This window comes from Apteryx mantelli, chromosome 31 (genome assembly GCF_036417845.1).
Source record: "Apteryx mantelli isolate bAptMan1 chromosome 31, bAptMan1.hap1, whole genome shotgun sequence".
Taxonomy (NCBI): Eukaryota; Metazoa; Chordata; class Aves; order Apterygiformes; family Apterygidae; genus Apteryx; species Apteryx mantelli.
Window position 1 is genome coordinate 386,513 of NC_090008.1, and position 13,779 is coordinate 400,291.

General features: G+C 71.5%; 3 protein-coding genes across 6 annotated transcripts; all 3 read right to left on the reverse strand.

The window, feature by feature from the left end:
- Positions 1-1,970: 1,970 nt before the first annotated feature.
- On the reverse strand, positions 1,971-7,902 carry LOC136994618 (mothers against decapentaplegic homolog 6-like). 4 transcript variants are annotated; one of them, XR_010886630.1, is made up of 5 exons: positions 7,490-7,902; positions 4,511-4,927; positions 4,235-4,339; positions 2,422-3,424; positions 1,971-2,328 (listed from the first exon to the last, which is right to left on the reverse strand). XR_010886630.1 is itself a non-coding variant. In XM_067313328.1 (4 exons), exons 1-4 carry the CDS (start codon positions 7,776-7,778, stop codon positions 2,889-2,891), a joined length of 1,347 nt encoding a protein of 448 aa, XP_067169429.1. In that variant the 5' UTR covers positions 7,779-7,902; the 3' UTR covers positions 2,394-2,888. The 4 variants fall into 4 exon arrangements, 3 of the variants coding, with proteins under 3 accessions (XP_067169429.1, XP_067169431.1, XP_067169430.1); XM_067313328.1 differs by lacking the exon at positions 1,971-2,328 and having other exon boundaries at positions 2,394-3,424; XM_067313330.1 differs by lacking the exons at positions 1,971-2,328; positions 7,490-7,902 and adding an exon at positions 5,648-5,749 and having other exon boundaries at positions 2,394-3,424.
- Positions 7,903-7,993: 91 nt separating this feature from the next.
- Positions 7,994-11,743, reverse strand: FLAD1 (flavin adenine dinucleotide synthetase 1). The gene is made up of 7 exons (XM_067313327.1): positions 11,622-11,743; positions 10,696-11,455; positions 9,760-9,907; positions 9,415-9,513; positions 9,031-9,220; positions 8,486-8,559; positions 7,994-8,295 (listed from the first exon to the last, which is right to left on the reverse strand). The coding sequence occupies exons 1-7, from the start codon at positions 11,727-11,729 to the stop codon at positions 8,160-8,162; spliced, it is 1,515 nt and encodes a 504-aa protein (XP_067169428.1). The 5' UTR covers positions 11,730-11,743; the 3' UTR covers positions 7,994-8,159.
- Positions 11,744-12,366: 623 nt separating this feature from the next.
- On the reverse strand, positions 12,367-13,629 carry CKS1B (CDC28 protein kinase regulatory subunit 1B). The gene is made up of 3 exons (XM_067313312.1): positions 13,525-13,629; positions 12,969-13,096; positions 12,367-12,836 (listed from the first exon to the last, which is right to left on the reverse strand). The coding sequence occupies exons 1-3, from the start codon at positions 13,581-13,583 to the stop codon at positions 12,784-12,786; spliced, it is 240 nt and encodes a 79-aa protein (XP_067169413.1). The 5' UTR covers positions 13,584-13,629; the 3' UTR covers positions 12,367-12,783.
- Positions 13,630-13,779: the final 150 nt, after the last annotated feature.

A 13,779-nucleotide genomic window follows, 5' to 3' on the forward strand; every position in this document is an offset into this window, starting at 1 on the left:
CCCCGCTGCTGAGCGCGCTCCGCCCGCCGGGCCGCGCTCCCGGGCCCGCCCCGGGGCCGCGGAGGGAGGGAGGGAGGGAGGCCGGCGTCGAGCCGGCACCGGGGCGGGGAGGGAGGAGAACCGGCCGCCGGGAGGGCCAGCGGGCCGCGCCGGCGCTGCCAGGCCCGGAGGGGGGGCCCGGGGCGGGCGGCCGGGACGCCGGGGCCCCGCGGCTGCGGCGGGGCAGCGCCCCCCGGGCCGTGCCGGGCGGGGCGGGGCGGGGCGGGGCGGCCCCCCGGAGCGGCCCCTGCGCAGGTGCCTGGGCGGGGGCCCCGCACAACCTGTTTGGCCACCAGCGGCTCCGGAGAGGCGGCGGCGGCGGCGGCGCGGCGCTCACCTCGCCTCACCCCGGCCCCCCCCGCCGCGCTCCTGAGTCAGAGCCGCGGCCGCGGCCGCTGCCCGGCGCTGGTGGAAAGTGTGAGCCGCCGCCGGGGGCTGCCAAGGCAAACAGCCGCCCTGCGCAGACGTTATGTCAGCGGGGAGCGGGAGGGCGCGGGCCGCGCCGGGGGGCTCCGGTCCAGCGCCGGGGCCGCCCCCCCCGGCCCGCTCCTGCGCCCCCGGGGGGAGCCCGCCGCCGCCCGGCCCCGCCGTGCTGCCTCCCTCCCTCCCGCTGCCGCCCACGCACTTTCACCACCTCCATCGCCACCTGTCCGTCCGTCCATCCGCACCGGCTCACCCACCCCCATCCATTTGCGCTGCCCCTTAGCCAAGCCTCAGCCCTTGATCCAGGAACCCCGTTCCTCCATCCACCTCACCCCCATCCATCCACCTTCTTCATCTCCAGCCAGCTCACCTCCATGCATCCATCCGTCTTGCTCACCTCCATGCATCCGTCTCATCATCCAGCCAGACTACCTCACCTCCATCCATCTGTCCATCCATCCAACTCACCTCCACACATCCATCTCACCTCCACCTCCATTCATCCATCCGTCCACCTTCCTCACCTCCATCCATTCACACCCTCATGCTTGTCACCTCCGTCCACAACCTCCATGCATCCAGCCAGCCAGCCACCTCCCTTCCACCTGTCCATCCACCCGCCCCTCCATGCATCTGTGCTCCCTGTGCGGCAGGGCCCGACCCTCCGGGGGTGCCTGGCCCAGGGTGCCAGTGGGACAGGGCTGCCGGGACTCGGGGCTGGTGCGGGGGCGGTGGCGAAGGGGGAAATCCGCAGAAAATCCCCTCTGAGTCGCTGCCGCTGAAACCGGTTCCCAGGCCCGTGGCGCTGACTCGCACCCGGCCTCAGCGCGGCCGCCCACCGGCCCGAAACCAGCCGCCCACGGCGCCGCTGGCTTCCGCTTCCCAGCGGGGCCCGGCACTCCCGGACCGAACCGGGCTGCAGGTCCGCGGCCCCTGCGCTGGGCCCCGACATCGCACCCGCCGCCACCTATTTATAGACCCCGCAAGGGAAATGGTTTCGGGGAGGGACCGGCGGGCAGGGAAGGAGTCGCTGGTGCAGCCCCCGGGCCGGCACAGCCTTCCTGCGCCCCGGGGGGGGCAGGCGAGGTCGCACCGCTCCCTGGTGAACTCCGGGGTCCCGGCACCGGGTGGCGACAGCCCCGCCGCTATTTTTAGCCGCTGCGCTATTTCGGCGCACGGTGCCCGCGGCTGCGCCTCCCGGTGCCGGCGGCGAAGCCCCGACGGCGCGGCCCGCACTCACCTCCTGCCCGCGGGGCCGGGCGGAGCCGGGGAGCCGCCGGGCCCGTCCAAGCCGGGCCGGCGGCGTGGCAGGAAGGACCGGGCGGTCATCGCGGCCCGGCGGCGGCCGCCTGCAGAGGGCACTGCCGGTCCCCGGCCGGGAGCCCGCGGCCGCCCCCCGCCGCCCGCACCGCCCCGGCCCTCGGGGGGCGAAACGCGCCGCGGCCGGGGCGGCTCCCGCGGGCGCCCGGGCGGGAGCGGTGCCGGGACGCAGCCGGGCGCAGCAGGTTCTTTGGTGCCAGGCGGCACCGTTTATTGGAGTAATAAATAACACAGACACAGCCCGGGCACCGCGGGGCCGGGAGACGCCTGGTCCCCCCGGCTGCACTCAGCCTGCGGCGCCGGCGGGGCCCCCGCCCGCCGCAGCCCGCTGGAAGGGGCCAGGGCACCCGCGGCCTGGGGACTGCTCACGTCGGACCCTCGCACCATCCCTCTGCCCCCAGGGCTAGACCTGCACGAGCCCCACAGCTCTGCTCCCGGCTCCTCACATCTCTCCCGCTCTGTGCTCTCACTGCACCACACTAACCTGCTCCAGCACTTGCCCTGGCTGCAAAAACCTGCTCCAACGCTCGCCCCAGCTGTGCTGACCTGCTCCAATGCTCACCCTGGCTGCAAAAACCTGCTCCAATGCTCGCCCCAGCTGTGCTAACCTGCTCCAATGCTCATCCCAGCTGTGCTAACCTGCTCCAACGCTTGTTCCAGATAGGCTAACCTGCTCCAATGCCCATCCTGGCTGCACTAACCTGCTCCAACGCTCATCCTCGCTGTGCTAACCTGCTCCAATGCTTCCCCTTGCCTGCCACGACCTGGCTGGATGTCCCTGCCTTGCAGCGCACGGCCCTGGGACATCCCACCCTTTCCACCCTCCTGCTTCCCCTCCACTTCCCTCACTGACGGCTCAGCCCTGCCACGACTGCCGTTGCTGCCCTCCCTGCAGCACCGAGCGGGACGTCTGACCCCTACTGGGGGCACGCTCCACTTTTTACTTTTCTTTTTTTACAAAAATAAGATAATTTAAAATAAATTTAACCATTAAAAAAAAAAGAGAGGAGATTAAATAGTGCCCTGTGTCGGTGAGGGTGCTGGGGCGGTGGGCGGTAGGTGCGGGCAGGTGGGGCGAGCCCAGCGTGGGGGCGCCCGGCGGCCCCTCAGCGCGGCTGGTTCAGCAGGATCTCCAGCCAGCACGGGCAGGAGGTGATGAACTGCCGCGAGTAGCAGGGCCCCCAGCCCTTGGCAAAGCTGATGCGGACGCTGTTGGGGTCGCAGGGGCCGTCCCCAGGGTGCCGCCAGCCGGCCAGGCATCCCGCCCGCTCATAGTCGAACACCTTCACGGAGTAGCCGGGCAGCACCTTGTGGACGGCGAGGCCGCGGGTGCCGGGGGGCCCCAGCGTGGGCGAGTTGACGAAGATGGGGTGCTCGCTGCGGTTGTAGGCCCACACGCCGCCGGGCTCCCGGCTCAGCAGCAGCCCCCGGCCGATCTTGCCGCGCGCCCGGCGCACGGCCTCGCTGCGGTTCGCGGCCCGCAGCTGCCCCAGGCAGAAGCCGCTGCCCTGCGGCAGCTCGCAGAACACGTTCACCGATGCCTCGTGCACGGCGTAGAGGCGGCCCACGCGCGTCCGGTGCTCCCAGTAGGCCAGTTTGCACCAGTAGCCGTCCTTAACAGCGCTCCGCGAGAGGCTGGTGTCTGTTGGGGCAAAGCGGAGCTGTTGCTGCCGCACGGAGCAGCAGGATTCCCGCGCCAGCACGGCCGCTCCTGTGCACACAGAGCTGCCGGCCCCAGCAAAACCCAGGGGAATTAACCAATGCTCCCAGGTGGGAAAGCTGCAGGGGAGCAGGGCCTGGGAGGCTGCTGGGAAGCCGGAGCAGCCGGTTCACGTGCGGGGCGGCCGGCTGCCGCCGGAGCGGACGGACGTGGCGCCCCGCAGCCCGGCCCCACAGGATGTCCCAGGGCAGCCCAGGCTGGTGGGGCCGCCGGCTCCGGCTCCGGCGCAGGGCCGGACAATCGCCCGGAGCGCGTGGGGCGTGAGTCACCGGGAGCTGCTGCACGCCGGCACGTAGGCCCAGGGCAGCCCCGGCCGGGGGGCGCGGGGGGGACCCCGGAGCGAGGGGCCCCGGCGGTGGAAGGTGGAGCCCCGCTACGGAGCGGCCGCGTGGCCGGCAGCCAGGCCGGAGCCGCGGCTTTGTGCGTCAAGGCACATTGTGTGTGTCCCCGTGGGCAGCGCTTCCTCCGGCGGGGAGTCCGGCACGGCCAAAAATAACAGGAGCCGCGGGGGCGGGCGCCGGCCCGAGGCTGGCTGCCCGGGCAGGAACCCCTCGCCCCGTGCGCCGGCAGCTCTTCCTCCCGGCAGGAGCCGCCGGCGGGTCCCGCTCAGTCCCGGGAGCGGCAGGCTCCCATGCTCCACGCACACCGTCCTGCACGCCCTGCCCCGGGACGCAGGAGCATCGCAGCCACCCCAGCGCCCTCCCCTCCTGCCTGGCCGTGGGGACCCCTTACCTGCGCGGTTGCAGCCAAACTCCAGGAGCTGGGAGCCAGGGGGCTCGGGCAGGTCCGGCCAGTAGGGACCGACGGACGTCTTGGAGTAGGGGGGCGGTGGGGTCTCTGCGGGGGAGAGCAGGGGGTGAGGAGTGGGGACGCGCGCCCCTGCGCCCTGGGAGCCCATCCCCACGCCGAGGCACCCCGGGGAGCGGCGGGGGGGCGCCGGGGTGGGCAGCAGGCCGGGGTGCGCAGGGGAGCCGGGGCAGGACGGTGGGGGCCCCTGCGGCCACTCACCAGGCGCAGCCAGGCGGCTGAAGTGGTGGGGGTTGCAGCAGAGCGCGGCCGCGTCACCGCAGCCCCCGCGGCCCCCGGCGCTCTGGCAGTAGCTGAGGTGCTTGAGCTCGTGGGGCTGGCGCAGGTCGGGCCAGCGGTAGAGGCGGCAGAGCAGCACCTGGGGGGGCAGCGCCTGCTTGGCCCCCCGCGGCTCCCCCCGCGCCACCCACACGCAGCCCGACTCCCGGGCGCCCCGGCTCTCCACCGCCTGCACCAGCAGCTCCAGCTCCTCGTCCTTCAGCTTCTTGAAGAGGGCGTGGGCGGCCGGCTTGAGCGCCCCGTGGCCGTCCTCGGGGCTCGGCGCCGCGCACCGCTGCCGCCAGAGCCGCCGCACCAGCCCGGCGCGGCGTGAGCGGAACATGGGGCCGCGGGGCCGACCTGCGGGATGGGGACGGGCATCAGTCCCCGCCGGGCCCCGAGCGCCGCCGTCCCCGATCCGGTGCCTCCTCCTGCTCCCCTTCCCCAGCAGGCATGCCGAGCGTGGCACGGCACGGCCTGCTCTGCCCCGGTTTGCCGATGCCCGCGGCTGCCCGCCTCCTCCCATCACCCTGCAGACGCGCAACAGCATGGCGATGCTCCCGCTGCTCCTGGCCTCACGCGAGGACACGGCCCCAAGAGCCAGGGGCGACTGCCCACAGCGGGGTCTGGCTGCCCCAAAAATGGTGCCAGGGGAATTTGCCCGTCCTGACGGCAAGGGCACGGATCCACACGCCTCCGCCCACCGCATGCTCCCACTCCCGCATGCACCCTCCTGCATCCCGGCTCCCCGGTGCACGGCCAGCCCCGGGTGCTCCAGCACGGGCAAGCAGTGCTGGGCAGGGAGGGAAGGGGCTGCATTTGCACCAGCGCGCACACGCACAGCACACACACAGCACACGCACACGCACAGCACACGCACATGCACACGCACACCGGGAGGTCACGGCAGCCGCGGGAGCTGCGGCCACCCCGGGCGCACACTCACCTGCGCGCTCACGCACTTGCACGGACGCACACGGGTGGGGGCCCAGCGTCCCGAGCCGGGGGCCAGGCAGGTGCCCCTGCAGCCCCCCGGTGCGGCGCTGGCGGGGGGGCCCCGCGGAGGGGGGTCTCACTCACGGCAGGCAGCGGAGCGGGGCGGCGGGCGTGGGGGCTGCGCATGGGGACGTGCTCGGCGGGCGGCCGGCACCACTCTGCCCACGGCACGCCGCAGCCAGGACGTTTTCCTGCGCGGCGGCTCTGCCCTCCCCCGGACCTCCCCGTTTGGGGAATTCATTGATTCGCGCGGCCCAGAGCTCGGGCTGCGCCGGGGCGGGGGGCGGGGGGATGCCCACGGGGCTGCGGGAGCCGACCTGCCCCTCCAGACAGCCAGGCACAGCCCAGGCGGCCGGCGGGGGGCCTGGCCAGCTCCGAGGGGCCACATGTGTCCCGGGGCAGGGGCCGTGGCAGCGCCGGGGGGGGGGGCACGGGCAGGGGGCTCCCCGGGCTGCACGAGCCCAGTCCCACAAGTTGCTGGCTGGGGCAGAGGGGGCTGCAGCCCCCAGCCGAGCCCCCCTTTCCCCCCCAGCGCCGGGACCCCCTGCCGCCCCCGAGGCCGGGCCCCCCCGTGGGGGGGGGGGGGGGGGGAAGCCTGCGCCACAACAAAGCGGCTAATGTAAACGGGACCCTTATCCCGCGCTGGGCCGCGCTTCCTGCTCCCGACTTCCCACCGAGATAAGGGAGGCCGCGCTGGCGCCAGGCGCTCCCGCGGCGGCTGTCCGAGAGCGGCTGCCCCCGCCGCCGGGGACGGTGCTGCAGGCAGCCCCCCGCGCCGGGGCAGGGTCGCGGCGTGGGGCCGCCCGGGCTCCGCGCCGGTGGGGCAGCGCCAGCCCGTCCCGGTGGGCTCAGCCCGCTCGGGGAGCCGGCGCCGCGGGCAGCGCCGTGGGGCCGCAGCGCCCCGCGAGCCCCCGCGGCAGCCAGGCGGCCGGCGACCTTTGCCGCAGCTCCGGCCTGTCCGGGCCCTTCGGGTACATTTTGCTCCCGCCGCTTCCCGCCGGCTCTTGGCAGAGACGGTGCCGGTGGGGACGGCGGCCGGGGGCAGGAAACGGCCTGGAGCGGAGACAAGGCGAGAGGCGCTCTCTAAACAAGGATCTGAGTCACGGCACAGATAAACCCTGGCACAGGGGGGCGGCGCGAGGGGCAGGCAGAGCCGGTGGCCACAGCCGGGACTCCGGGGTCCTGCCCTTCCCCTCCAAGGGGCCGGGAAACCTCAGGGTCGGGGCACAGCCCACCCTCCCCAGGGCTGGCTGCAGCCCAGCCCGTGGGACCCCCTGCTCCAGCCCCTTTTCCCATCTGCCTTGGCCCAGCTGGGATTTTCCTGCTTGGAAATGGGGTCTGCACACGGGAAGGAAGGCAAACAGGGCATAAACGTGAGAAACATCGCAGGGACTCGGATGCCTGTGCCCTTCCCGGGGCGGGCAGCAGGGGAGGGGAGGGGAGATTCGGGGTGATTCCCTCCCCGCTCCGGAGGCGCCAGGCTGGCAGAGGGCTGCCCGCCCCGAGCCCTTCCCCGGACATGCTCAGCCGGTCACGCATCACCCAGGTTTATTGGGGGCTCTGTGCTGGGGGGCCGGAGGCCTCACGCCAGGTCGTGGCGCTGGGGGTCCGTCAGCTCCGGAGCAGCAGGGAGAAGCCATCACGGGAGCACAGGCAGCCCTGGGGAGGGAAGAGAGGCATGGGGTGCGGGGAACCCTCACGAGCCCCACAGCCGACCCCTGCATCCCGTCACCCCCTATCCTGCCGCTCCGCATCCCGTCACCCCCGCGAGCCCCACACCCGGCCCCCGCATCCCATCACCCCCTATCCTGCCGCTCCGCATCCCGTCACCCCCGCGAGCCCCACACCCGGCCCCCGCATCCCGCCAGCCCACCCAGAGCACGGATGAGCAGAGCGAAGCGCCGCAGCCGAGAGCCGGACACTCACCCCCGTCAGCGGCAGCAGGGTGCAGGGTGGTGGCAGAGGGAGGGGACGTCCCCAGGGTGCGGGCCGCGGCCCTAGTCCAGCAGCTCCCTGATGCACCAGCTGCACAGCAGCACATACACACACTCCTGCAGCAGCTGCAGGAGCCAGTAGCCGAGGCGCAGCCCCAGGGAGGCCTTAGCGGGTCCTGGCAGCGCCACAGCTCGAACCGCTCGCTTTGGGGAGCCCGATGCCCGGGCCTGCCGGGCCGCCCCGGTGCGCAGGAGGTGCATGGCCAAGCGATCAGCAGCATCTGATGCGCAGTGGCACGGAGGCAGGCAGCAGACAGGGCCGGGTCCCCGCGCAAGCACTGGAACCTGCTCCATTCTCTGGCTTCAAAAGGCTCCCACAATAACAGCTGGCACAGCGCAGCCTTTTGTTCCGGCAGAGCCGGCCTCGCCCCCCCTTCCCATCCTCTCCCGCAGCCCGGGCGCCCCCGGGGCAGCACAGCCAAGCAAGAGCGAGAGATGCAGGCAAGAGTGCAGCGGGTTTATTCTCAGTGCTGTCCCTTGCAAACGGTGCCAGGGCCGGGTTTCCCCTCTGTCCATTGGAGACCCTGCAGCCAGGAGAGTCCCAGCAGAGCCTCCCGGAGCGCAGCCCGCCCGCAGATAGGTCGCGACCAGCCCCCAGGCCTTCACTGGCGGGAGGTGCGCTCGTCCTCCTCGTTTTCCAGCTCATAGGCAGGCCGGTAGCTCTCCTGGCCCTGCGCGTTGGTGTAGCGCAGCGCCGGGTTCTTCAGCGTGTTGATCGTGCTCCCCAGAGAGGTGTAGCTACAAAGGGACAAGGCAGCTGCGAGCGGGGCAGGTCGCGGCGCAGGGAGCATCGCCCCAAAGCAAGGGAGCTCAGCCCCCGCCTCGCTCCTGCCCCAGCTGGGCCCCCCAGCTGCCTCGCACAGGCAGCAAAGCTGCGCTCAGAGGCACGAGACGCTGCTGAGCAGGCAGAGCAGCGCCGGACACTCACCCCTTGTCGTAAAGGATGCAGTAGGGGACAAAGAGCTTGCGCAGAAACTCCCAGATGTCCCGGTACGTCCAGTCCTGCAAGCAGAATTGGGCAGGGACGGCTGCAGCGCCAGGCGGGCTGGAGCCGGCTGCCCGCTGTCCTGCGGGGAGGCTGGCTGGCCCTCAGCCCGGAGCACATGGCAGAGCCAGCTAGTCCCTACTGGAATCCACCACCGCCCTGGCCCCAGCACACGCCTGTCCCCCGTAGCACCTCCCCAGGGTCCTGAACAGAGAAAAAGCCAGCAGTGGGGAGGACTGAGCCACGTCTGAAAGCGCCAGAAACAACTGGCTGAGTTGAGCAGGGTCTGCGGCCTGCTGAGACCAGGCAACGGGGCAGGAGATGCCCTGGGGAGAGGCGGAATAGGAAATAAAGCCCCCGAGGGGAAGGGCAGCGTAAGGCTGGTTTCTGGCCCCGTCGCTTTAACCTGCTACGCTCACTCCCCGAGCCGAGCGGGGAGAACCCTGGCCCGGTCCCAAGAGCAGGCGGGGGCCAACGAAACAGCGTACCAGCAAGGGGTTCACTCGCATGTACTGGGGCCAGTCGGCGTCAGTCATGCACATGGGCGTCAGGGTGCGCGAGTAGGGGTCCGTCCTCCGCGTGCCCATCAGCACGGCCTTCAGCTGGGGCTGCTGCTCCTTCAGGTGGGCCAGCGCCTCCCGGATGGAGCCCTCCACGGTGCAGAGCTGGACGTCGTACCTGCGCACACGTAATGAGCAGCTGCCGGTCGGGCTGCGGGAGACGCCGCTCTGCCACAGAGAGCGCCCGACGTGCTCGCTGCTGCCGGCCAAGTCCTGGAGGAGCCGCAGAGGGAGCACAGAGAACGTCTCGGGGCAGCGCTGAGGGCAAGCGCTCACCCCCGGCCCGGCGGCCTGCCCCCCTCCACCCTGTACCTCTGGACAGTCGCCTGGATGAACTGCTCCATTTCGGGGAAGGGGGACACAATGCGGATGTAGAGCACCTTCAGCTTCTCCTGCCTCTCCGGGTACCGCCTAGGGAGAGACGTGGCACAGGCTCAGCCCCAGCGCCCGGACAGAGCCTCGGCATGGGGCATCCGCACAGACCCCGCGAGCTGCTCAGAGCTGGCACAGACCCTGGCACCGTGCTCGTTGCTCCAGGCTAGCTCGATCGACCCGCTCTGCGGGACAGAGGAGAGCCTGGGAGTCCTGGCCGTGGCGCACGGGATGGGACCCCCTGGCGCCCGCCCTCCCCGAGCTGTGCCGGCAGGGCCAGGGTACCTCTGCACGGCAGCATGGACGAGGTGCAGCAGGGCCGTGCAGTCCTTGCCACCGTTGAAGCCCACGCAGAGCTGGTCCAGGCTGTACTGGTCCAAAGCCTCCTCCACGGTCCGCAGTGCCGCTGCCACCTTCTGTCCCAGGGCCGAGCCTGCCGGGAGGAGACCACCAGTGCTGCCGGCAGCTCTGCCCGCCCAGGGCTGCGCTCCCTCGGCTCTGCCCTGCAGCATGGCTCCCTGCCGCCCGCAGGCCTGGCTGAGCCCCAGGCATCACGGGTCGGGGCAGCCCCAGAGAGGGGGAGAGACGTCTCCGGCTGGGTGTGCGAGCACTGCTCTGCCTCGTCCCCAGCCCTCCTGCAGCTCCTCGCCTTCCGGGCACGCCTTGTCTCCAGGGAGCGCCTCGGAGCACGCTGCGGAGCCGCCGCTGGCGTCGCACCCTGGAGCCAAGAGCTTGCACAACCCAGAGATCTGCGCGCAGACACGACCGCGATCCTGCAGAGCAGGCCCGGCGGGCGAGCGCGACAAGGCGAAACCACGGCACCACCAACCTTAATACATCCTCCCCTCCCGTACAGGGAGGATCTGCACCAAGCCAGCCCCAACAGGGGTTACAGGCTCCTGTTTTCACCAGTGCGGGATGAAACCCACTGCAGCTCCTGCACCAGCAAAGCCTCAATGCCCCACCGGTTCCCAGAGAGCAGGCTCCCGTCTCACCAGCCTGTGCTTGCCACTGGAAGCTGCGCTGTCTGCTGGGCACAAGCCAGGCCCAGAACAAGACAGGCCAGTCCCTCCAGAGGGCAGCAAGCTCTTCTGTTTCTACACAGGTCTCACCACTCCCCTTGCCCCTCTGAGCCTGCTTCTGCCAGCCTGGGCTGCGGGGTCTCTGCAGGGGGAAGGCATCAAGCCCTGCTGCAGCTTCGCCTTCCCAGCGTGCCCATACCTGACTCAGCCAGGGCATAAACTTCTGTGGCCGCCTGCGGCACAGGGTCTGTCACCAAAGGCACAACCACGTCGGGCGGCAGCTTCTCCATCAGGAAGCGATACGCGTCCTCCAGGTGCTCCTCCGACTCCGAGTCCAGGGTCAGCTTCACACGGTAATAATTGCTGGCCCAGTCCGGGTAGGAGCCCAAGCTCACGTGGCCCTGGAAGCTGGCGTTGGCCTCGTCCAGCACGGGCGCGATGAGCATCTCGTCGGCCGCCACGTAAATGGCGCGGGAGTGGAAGTGGGTCTGCTCGTTGTGGAAGAGGTGGGAGAGCCCGTCCAGGGCCCGCTCCATGAGTGCCGGGATGCCGGGGAAGATGTAGACGTTGCGCACGCTGACCAGCGGGTACTTGAAGGCGCCGCCGGTGCGCCGGTCGGTGCCGTAGTTGAGGCGGGAGGAGGCGGGGACGCGGGCCAGCTTCATCTCGGGGCACGCGGCGTCCGTCTTGCCAAAGAACCGGTGCACCAGGGCCACGAGCTCCGGGTGGGGGGCGAGGGCCTCGCCGAAGGCCCTGGCCACGGCCTCGAAGGTGACGTCGTCGTGCGTGGGGCCGATGCCGCCCGAGGTGAGCACGTAGGTGAAGCGGGAGGCGAAGGCGGCCACCTCGCCAGCGATGGCCTCCACGTCGTCGGGCACCACGGAGACGCGGGCCACCCTCACGCCCAGGGCGCGGAGCCGCTGGCACATGAAGAAGGAGTTGGTGTCGCGGGTCTGGCCCTGGGGGGGGGGGGGGGGGAGAGACACCGTCACCCCGGGGCCGGTTCCCCCCCCCCAGGCCTGGTCCCCCGCCCCCGGGCCCGGTTCCCCCCCTCGGACCCGGTTCCTCCCTCTCGGACCCGGTTTCCCCCCCTCGGGCCCGGGCACGGCCCCGCCCCGGGGGCACCTTGAGGATCTCGTCGCCGATGACGATGATGCCGGCGGTGGCGGTGGCGGCGGGGCGCCGGGCCGCCATGGCGCGCAGGGCCGCGCCCGCCCGCACCGCCCCGCGCATGGGCCCGGGCCCGGTCCCGGCACGACCCAGGTGTCCGCACCCCCCCCAGAGTCCCGCCCACCCCGCGCGCTCAGCTCATTGGCCGTTCGCCCCGGGGAGGGCCCCGCCCCCTCGCTCTCGGTTGGCCGGTGGGGATGCCCGTCACGGCGCGGTGAGAGCGCCGGTTGGCCAGGAGGCAGGTGGCCGCGCGGACTGAACCATTGCGGCGGCGGCGGGGGGGCGCCCCCCTCCGTGGCCGTGGGCTCGCCCGGCCGGTAGGGGGCGGTGACGCGTGCGACCGGCCACGGGCCTGGGACGGCGGGAGCCCCGGGGTCCCCCGCGGGGCCGCCCCAAGACACGGAGAACCCTCCAGCCCCCTCCCAGGACATGGGGAGCTCTCCGGGACCCCCTGCGGGGCCACCCTGAACACCAGGAACCCTCCAGCCCCCTCCCGGAACACCGGGAGCCTTCCAGGACCTCCCCCAGCCCACCGGGAACCCCTGGGGACCACCGGAACCCACTGCAGGGCACCAGAACCCCCCCCCCCCCAGACCCTCCCATACAGCCACCCTGGGACAACAGGAGCCCCCCCAGTCGCACCCTGGGGACACTGGGAGCCCCCTGGCAGCACCCCCAAGGAGCAGAGGCAGACAGGAACCTCTGAAATGTCCTTTTTATTGAAGCTTTGGACAGAACTCAGGTGTTGCAGCAGGGAAATGCCCGCAGGAGCAGTGCCGGCCTGGGAACAAGCGGCTGCTGTTACATGCCCACACAGCGCCACGGGTCGTGGGTGCCCGTCTGAGTAACTGCCAGCTCGGTCCCTTCTAGCCGGCCTCGGGCAACCCGCAGAAACAGCCGCCTGCTCCTGCGCAGCGGGGCATTCACAGGGGACAGAGCACGCAGCAGAGTCTTTGCCACCAGCCACGCCTGCTGGATGTCTCCAAGCACAGTCACGTGTGGATACACTTCTCAGAGTTGTAAGAGCCAGGAAAGAAGAAGAGAAAGGTGCTTTTTCAGAGAGAGACACAAACAGGTAGGAGAGGGAGGTCTATGTACAGCCCCGGTCCAGGGAGGCTCACTTTTCTGGCTTCTTTGGCAGCGGCCTTCGGAACAACAGGATGTGAGGCTCTGTGGGAAGGATGTAAAGAGCACGTTAGGGACAGTGTCAGCCTGAGCACGCCGCTGCCTCCCCTCGCATCCCTGCTGGGGGCCGGTGTCCCCGCGGCCAGCGCCTCGGAGGCCGGCCCGGGCACGGCTCACCTGGCTCGTGGATCATGTAGTGGACCCAGCCCTGGCTCTGCTGCACGCCCAGGTTCCTCCACTCCGACTCCGACATCAGGTGCGTCTTGGGCACCAGCTTGGCGATGTCCTTGGGCAGCATGACGTGCCTGGCATGCCAGAGATGCTCAGTGAGGCAGTGCCCCCCCCACCGGGCACCTGGGACCGGGACCCCCTGCCCTAATGTCCCTCATGGGGCCCCGCACCAGGACAACTCCTGGTTCTCCACCTTGCTGGGACCCAGTGCCAGGACGCCTCCTCCCAGCCTTCCTCCCAGGGAGCCGGTACCGGCATCCCCCTCACGCCTCCTCGGGCCTCCTTCCCGGGGAGCCGGTACCGGCATCCCCCTCACGCCTCCTTCCCGGGGAGCCGGTACCGGCATCCCCCTCACGCCTCCTCGGGCCTCCTTCCCTGGGAGCCGGTACCGGGACACCCCCCGGGCCAGGCCCTTCCTCATGGCGACCCAGGCCCGGGACACCGCCCCCCCCCGGCCCGGGCCCTCCCTCACGGCGATCCGGGACCGGCCTCCCCGCCTCACCGGTACTCGAACTCCTCGTCGTCGTACTTGTCGGAGTAGTAGATCTGTTTGTGCGCCATGACGCCCGCGGTCCGCCCCCTTCCCGGCAGCCCCCGCCCGCCCGCCCCGCTTCTCTCCTCTCCTCTCCTCACCGCACTGCCTGGGCCGTTGCGGCTCCCCTCCTCCCCCGCCCCCCAACGGCCCTTTCAAACGCCGCCGCCCCGCGCGCCTATTGGCCGCCGCCGCGGGGCGGGCCGCGCGTCACGCGGCGGCGCG

Bases quoted from the DNA above. Each gene is read 5' to 3' on its own strand.
- LOC136994618 (XM_067313328.1), bottom strand. From the start codon at position 7,778: ATGCTGCTGATCGCTTGGCCATGCACCTCCTGCGCACCGGGGCGGCCC. The intron at 4,928-7,489 runs GTGAGTGTCCGG...CCCATCCCGCAG, and splicing joins CCCTGCTGCCGCTGACGGGG to GTCGGCCCCGCGGCCCCATG. The intron at 4,340-4,510 runs GTGAGTGGCCGC...TCTCCCCCGCAG, and splicing joins CAGCCGCCTGGCTGCGCCTG to AGACCCCACCGCCCCCCTAC.
- FLAD1 (XM_067313327.1), bottom strand. From the start codon at position 11,729: ATGCGCGGGGCGGTGCGGGCGGGCGCGGCCCTGCGCGCCATGGCGGCC. The intron at 11,456-11,621 runs GTGCCCCCGGGG...CCCCCCCCCCAG, and splicing joins TCGGCGACGAGATCCTCAAG to GGCCAGACCCGCGACACCAA. The intron at 8,296-8,485 runs GTGAGTGTCCGG...GTCCCTTTGTAG, and splicing joins TGCATCCTTTACGACAAGGG to CTACACCTCTCTGGGGAGCA.
- CKS1B (XM_067313312.1), bottom strand. From the start codon at position 13,583: ATGGCGCACAAACAGATCTACTACTCCGACAAGTACGACGACGAGGAG. The intron at 13,097-13,524 runs GTGAGGCGGGGA...CTGGCATGCCAG, and splicing joins GACGAGGAGTTCGAGTACCG to GCACGTCATGCTGCCCAAGG. The intron at 12,837-12,968 runs GTGAGCCGTGCC...TCCTTCCCACAG, and splicing joins CTACATGATCCACGAGCCAG to AGCCTCACATCCTGTTGTTC.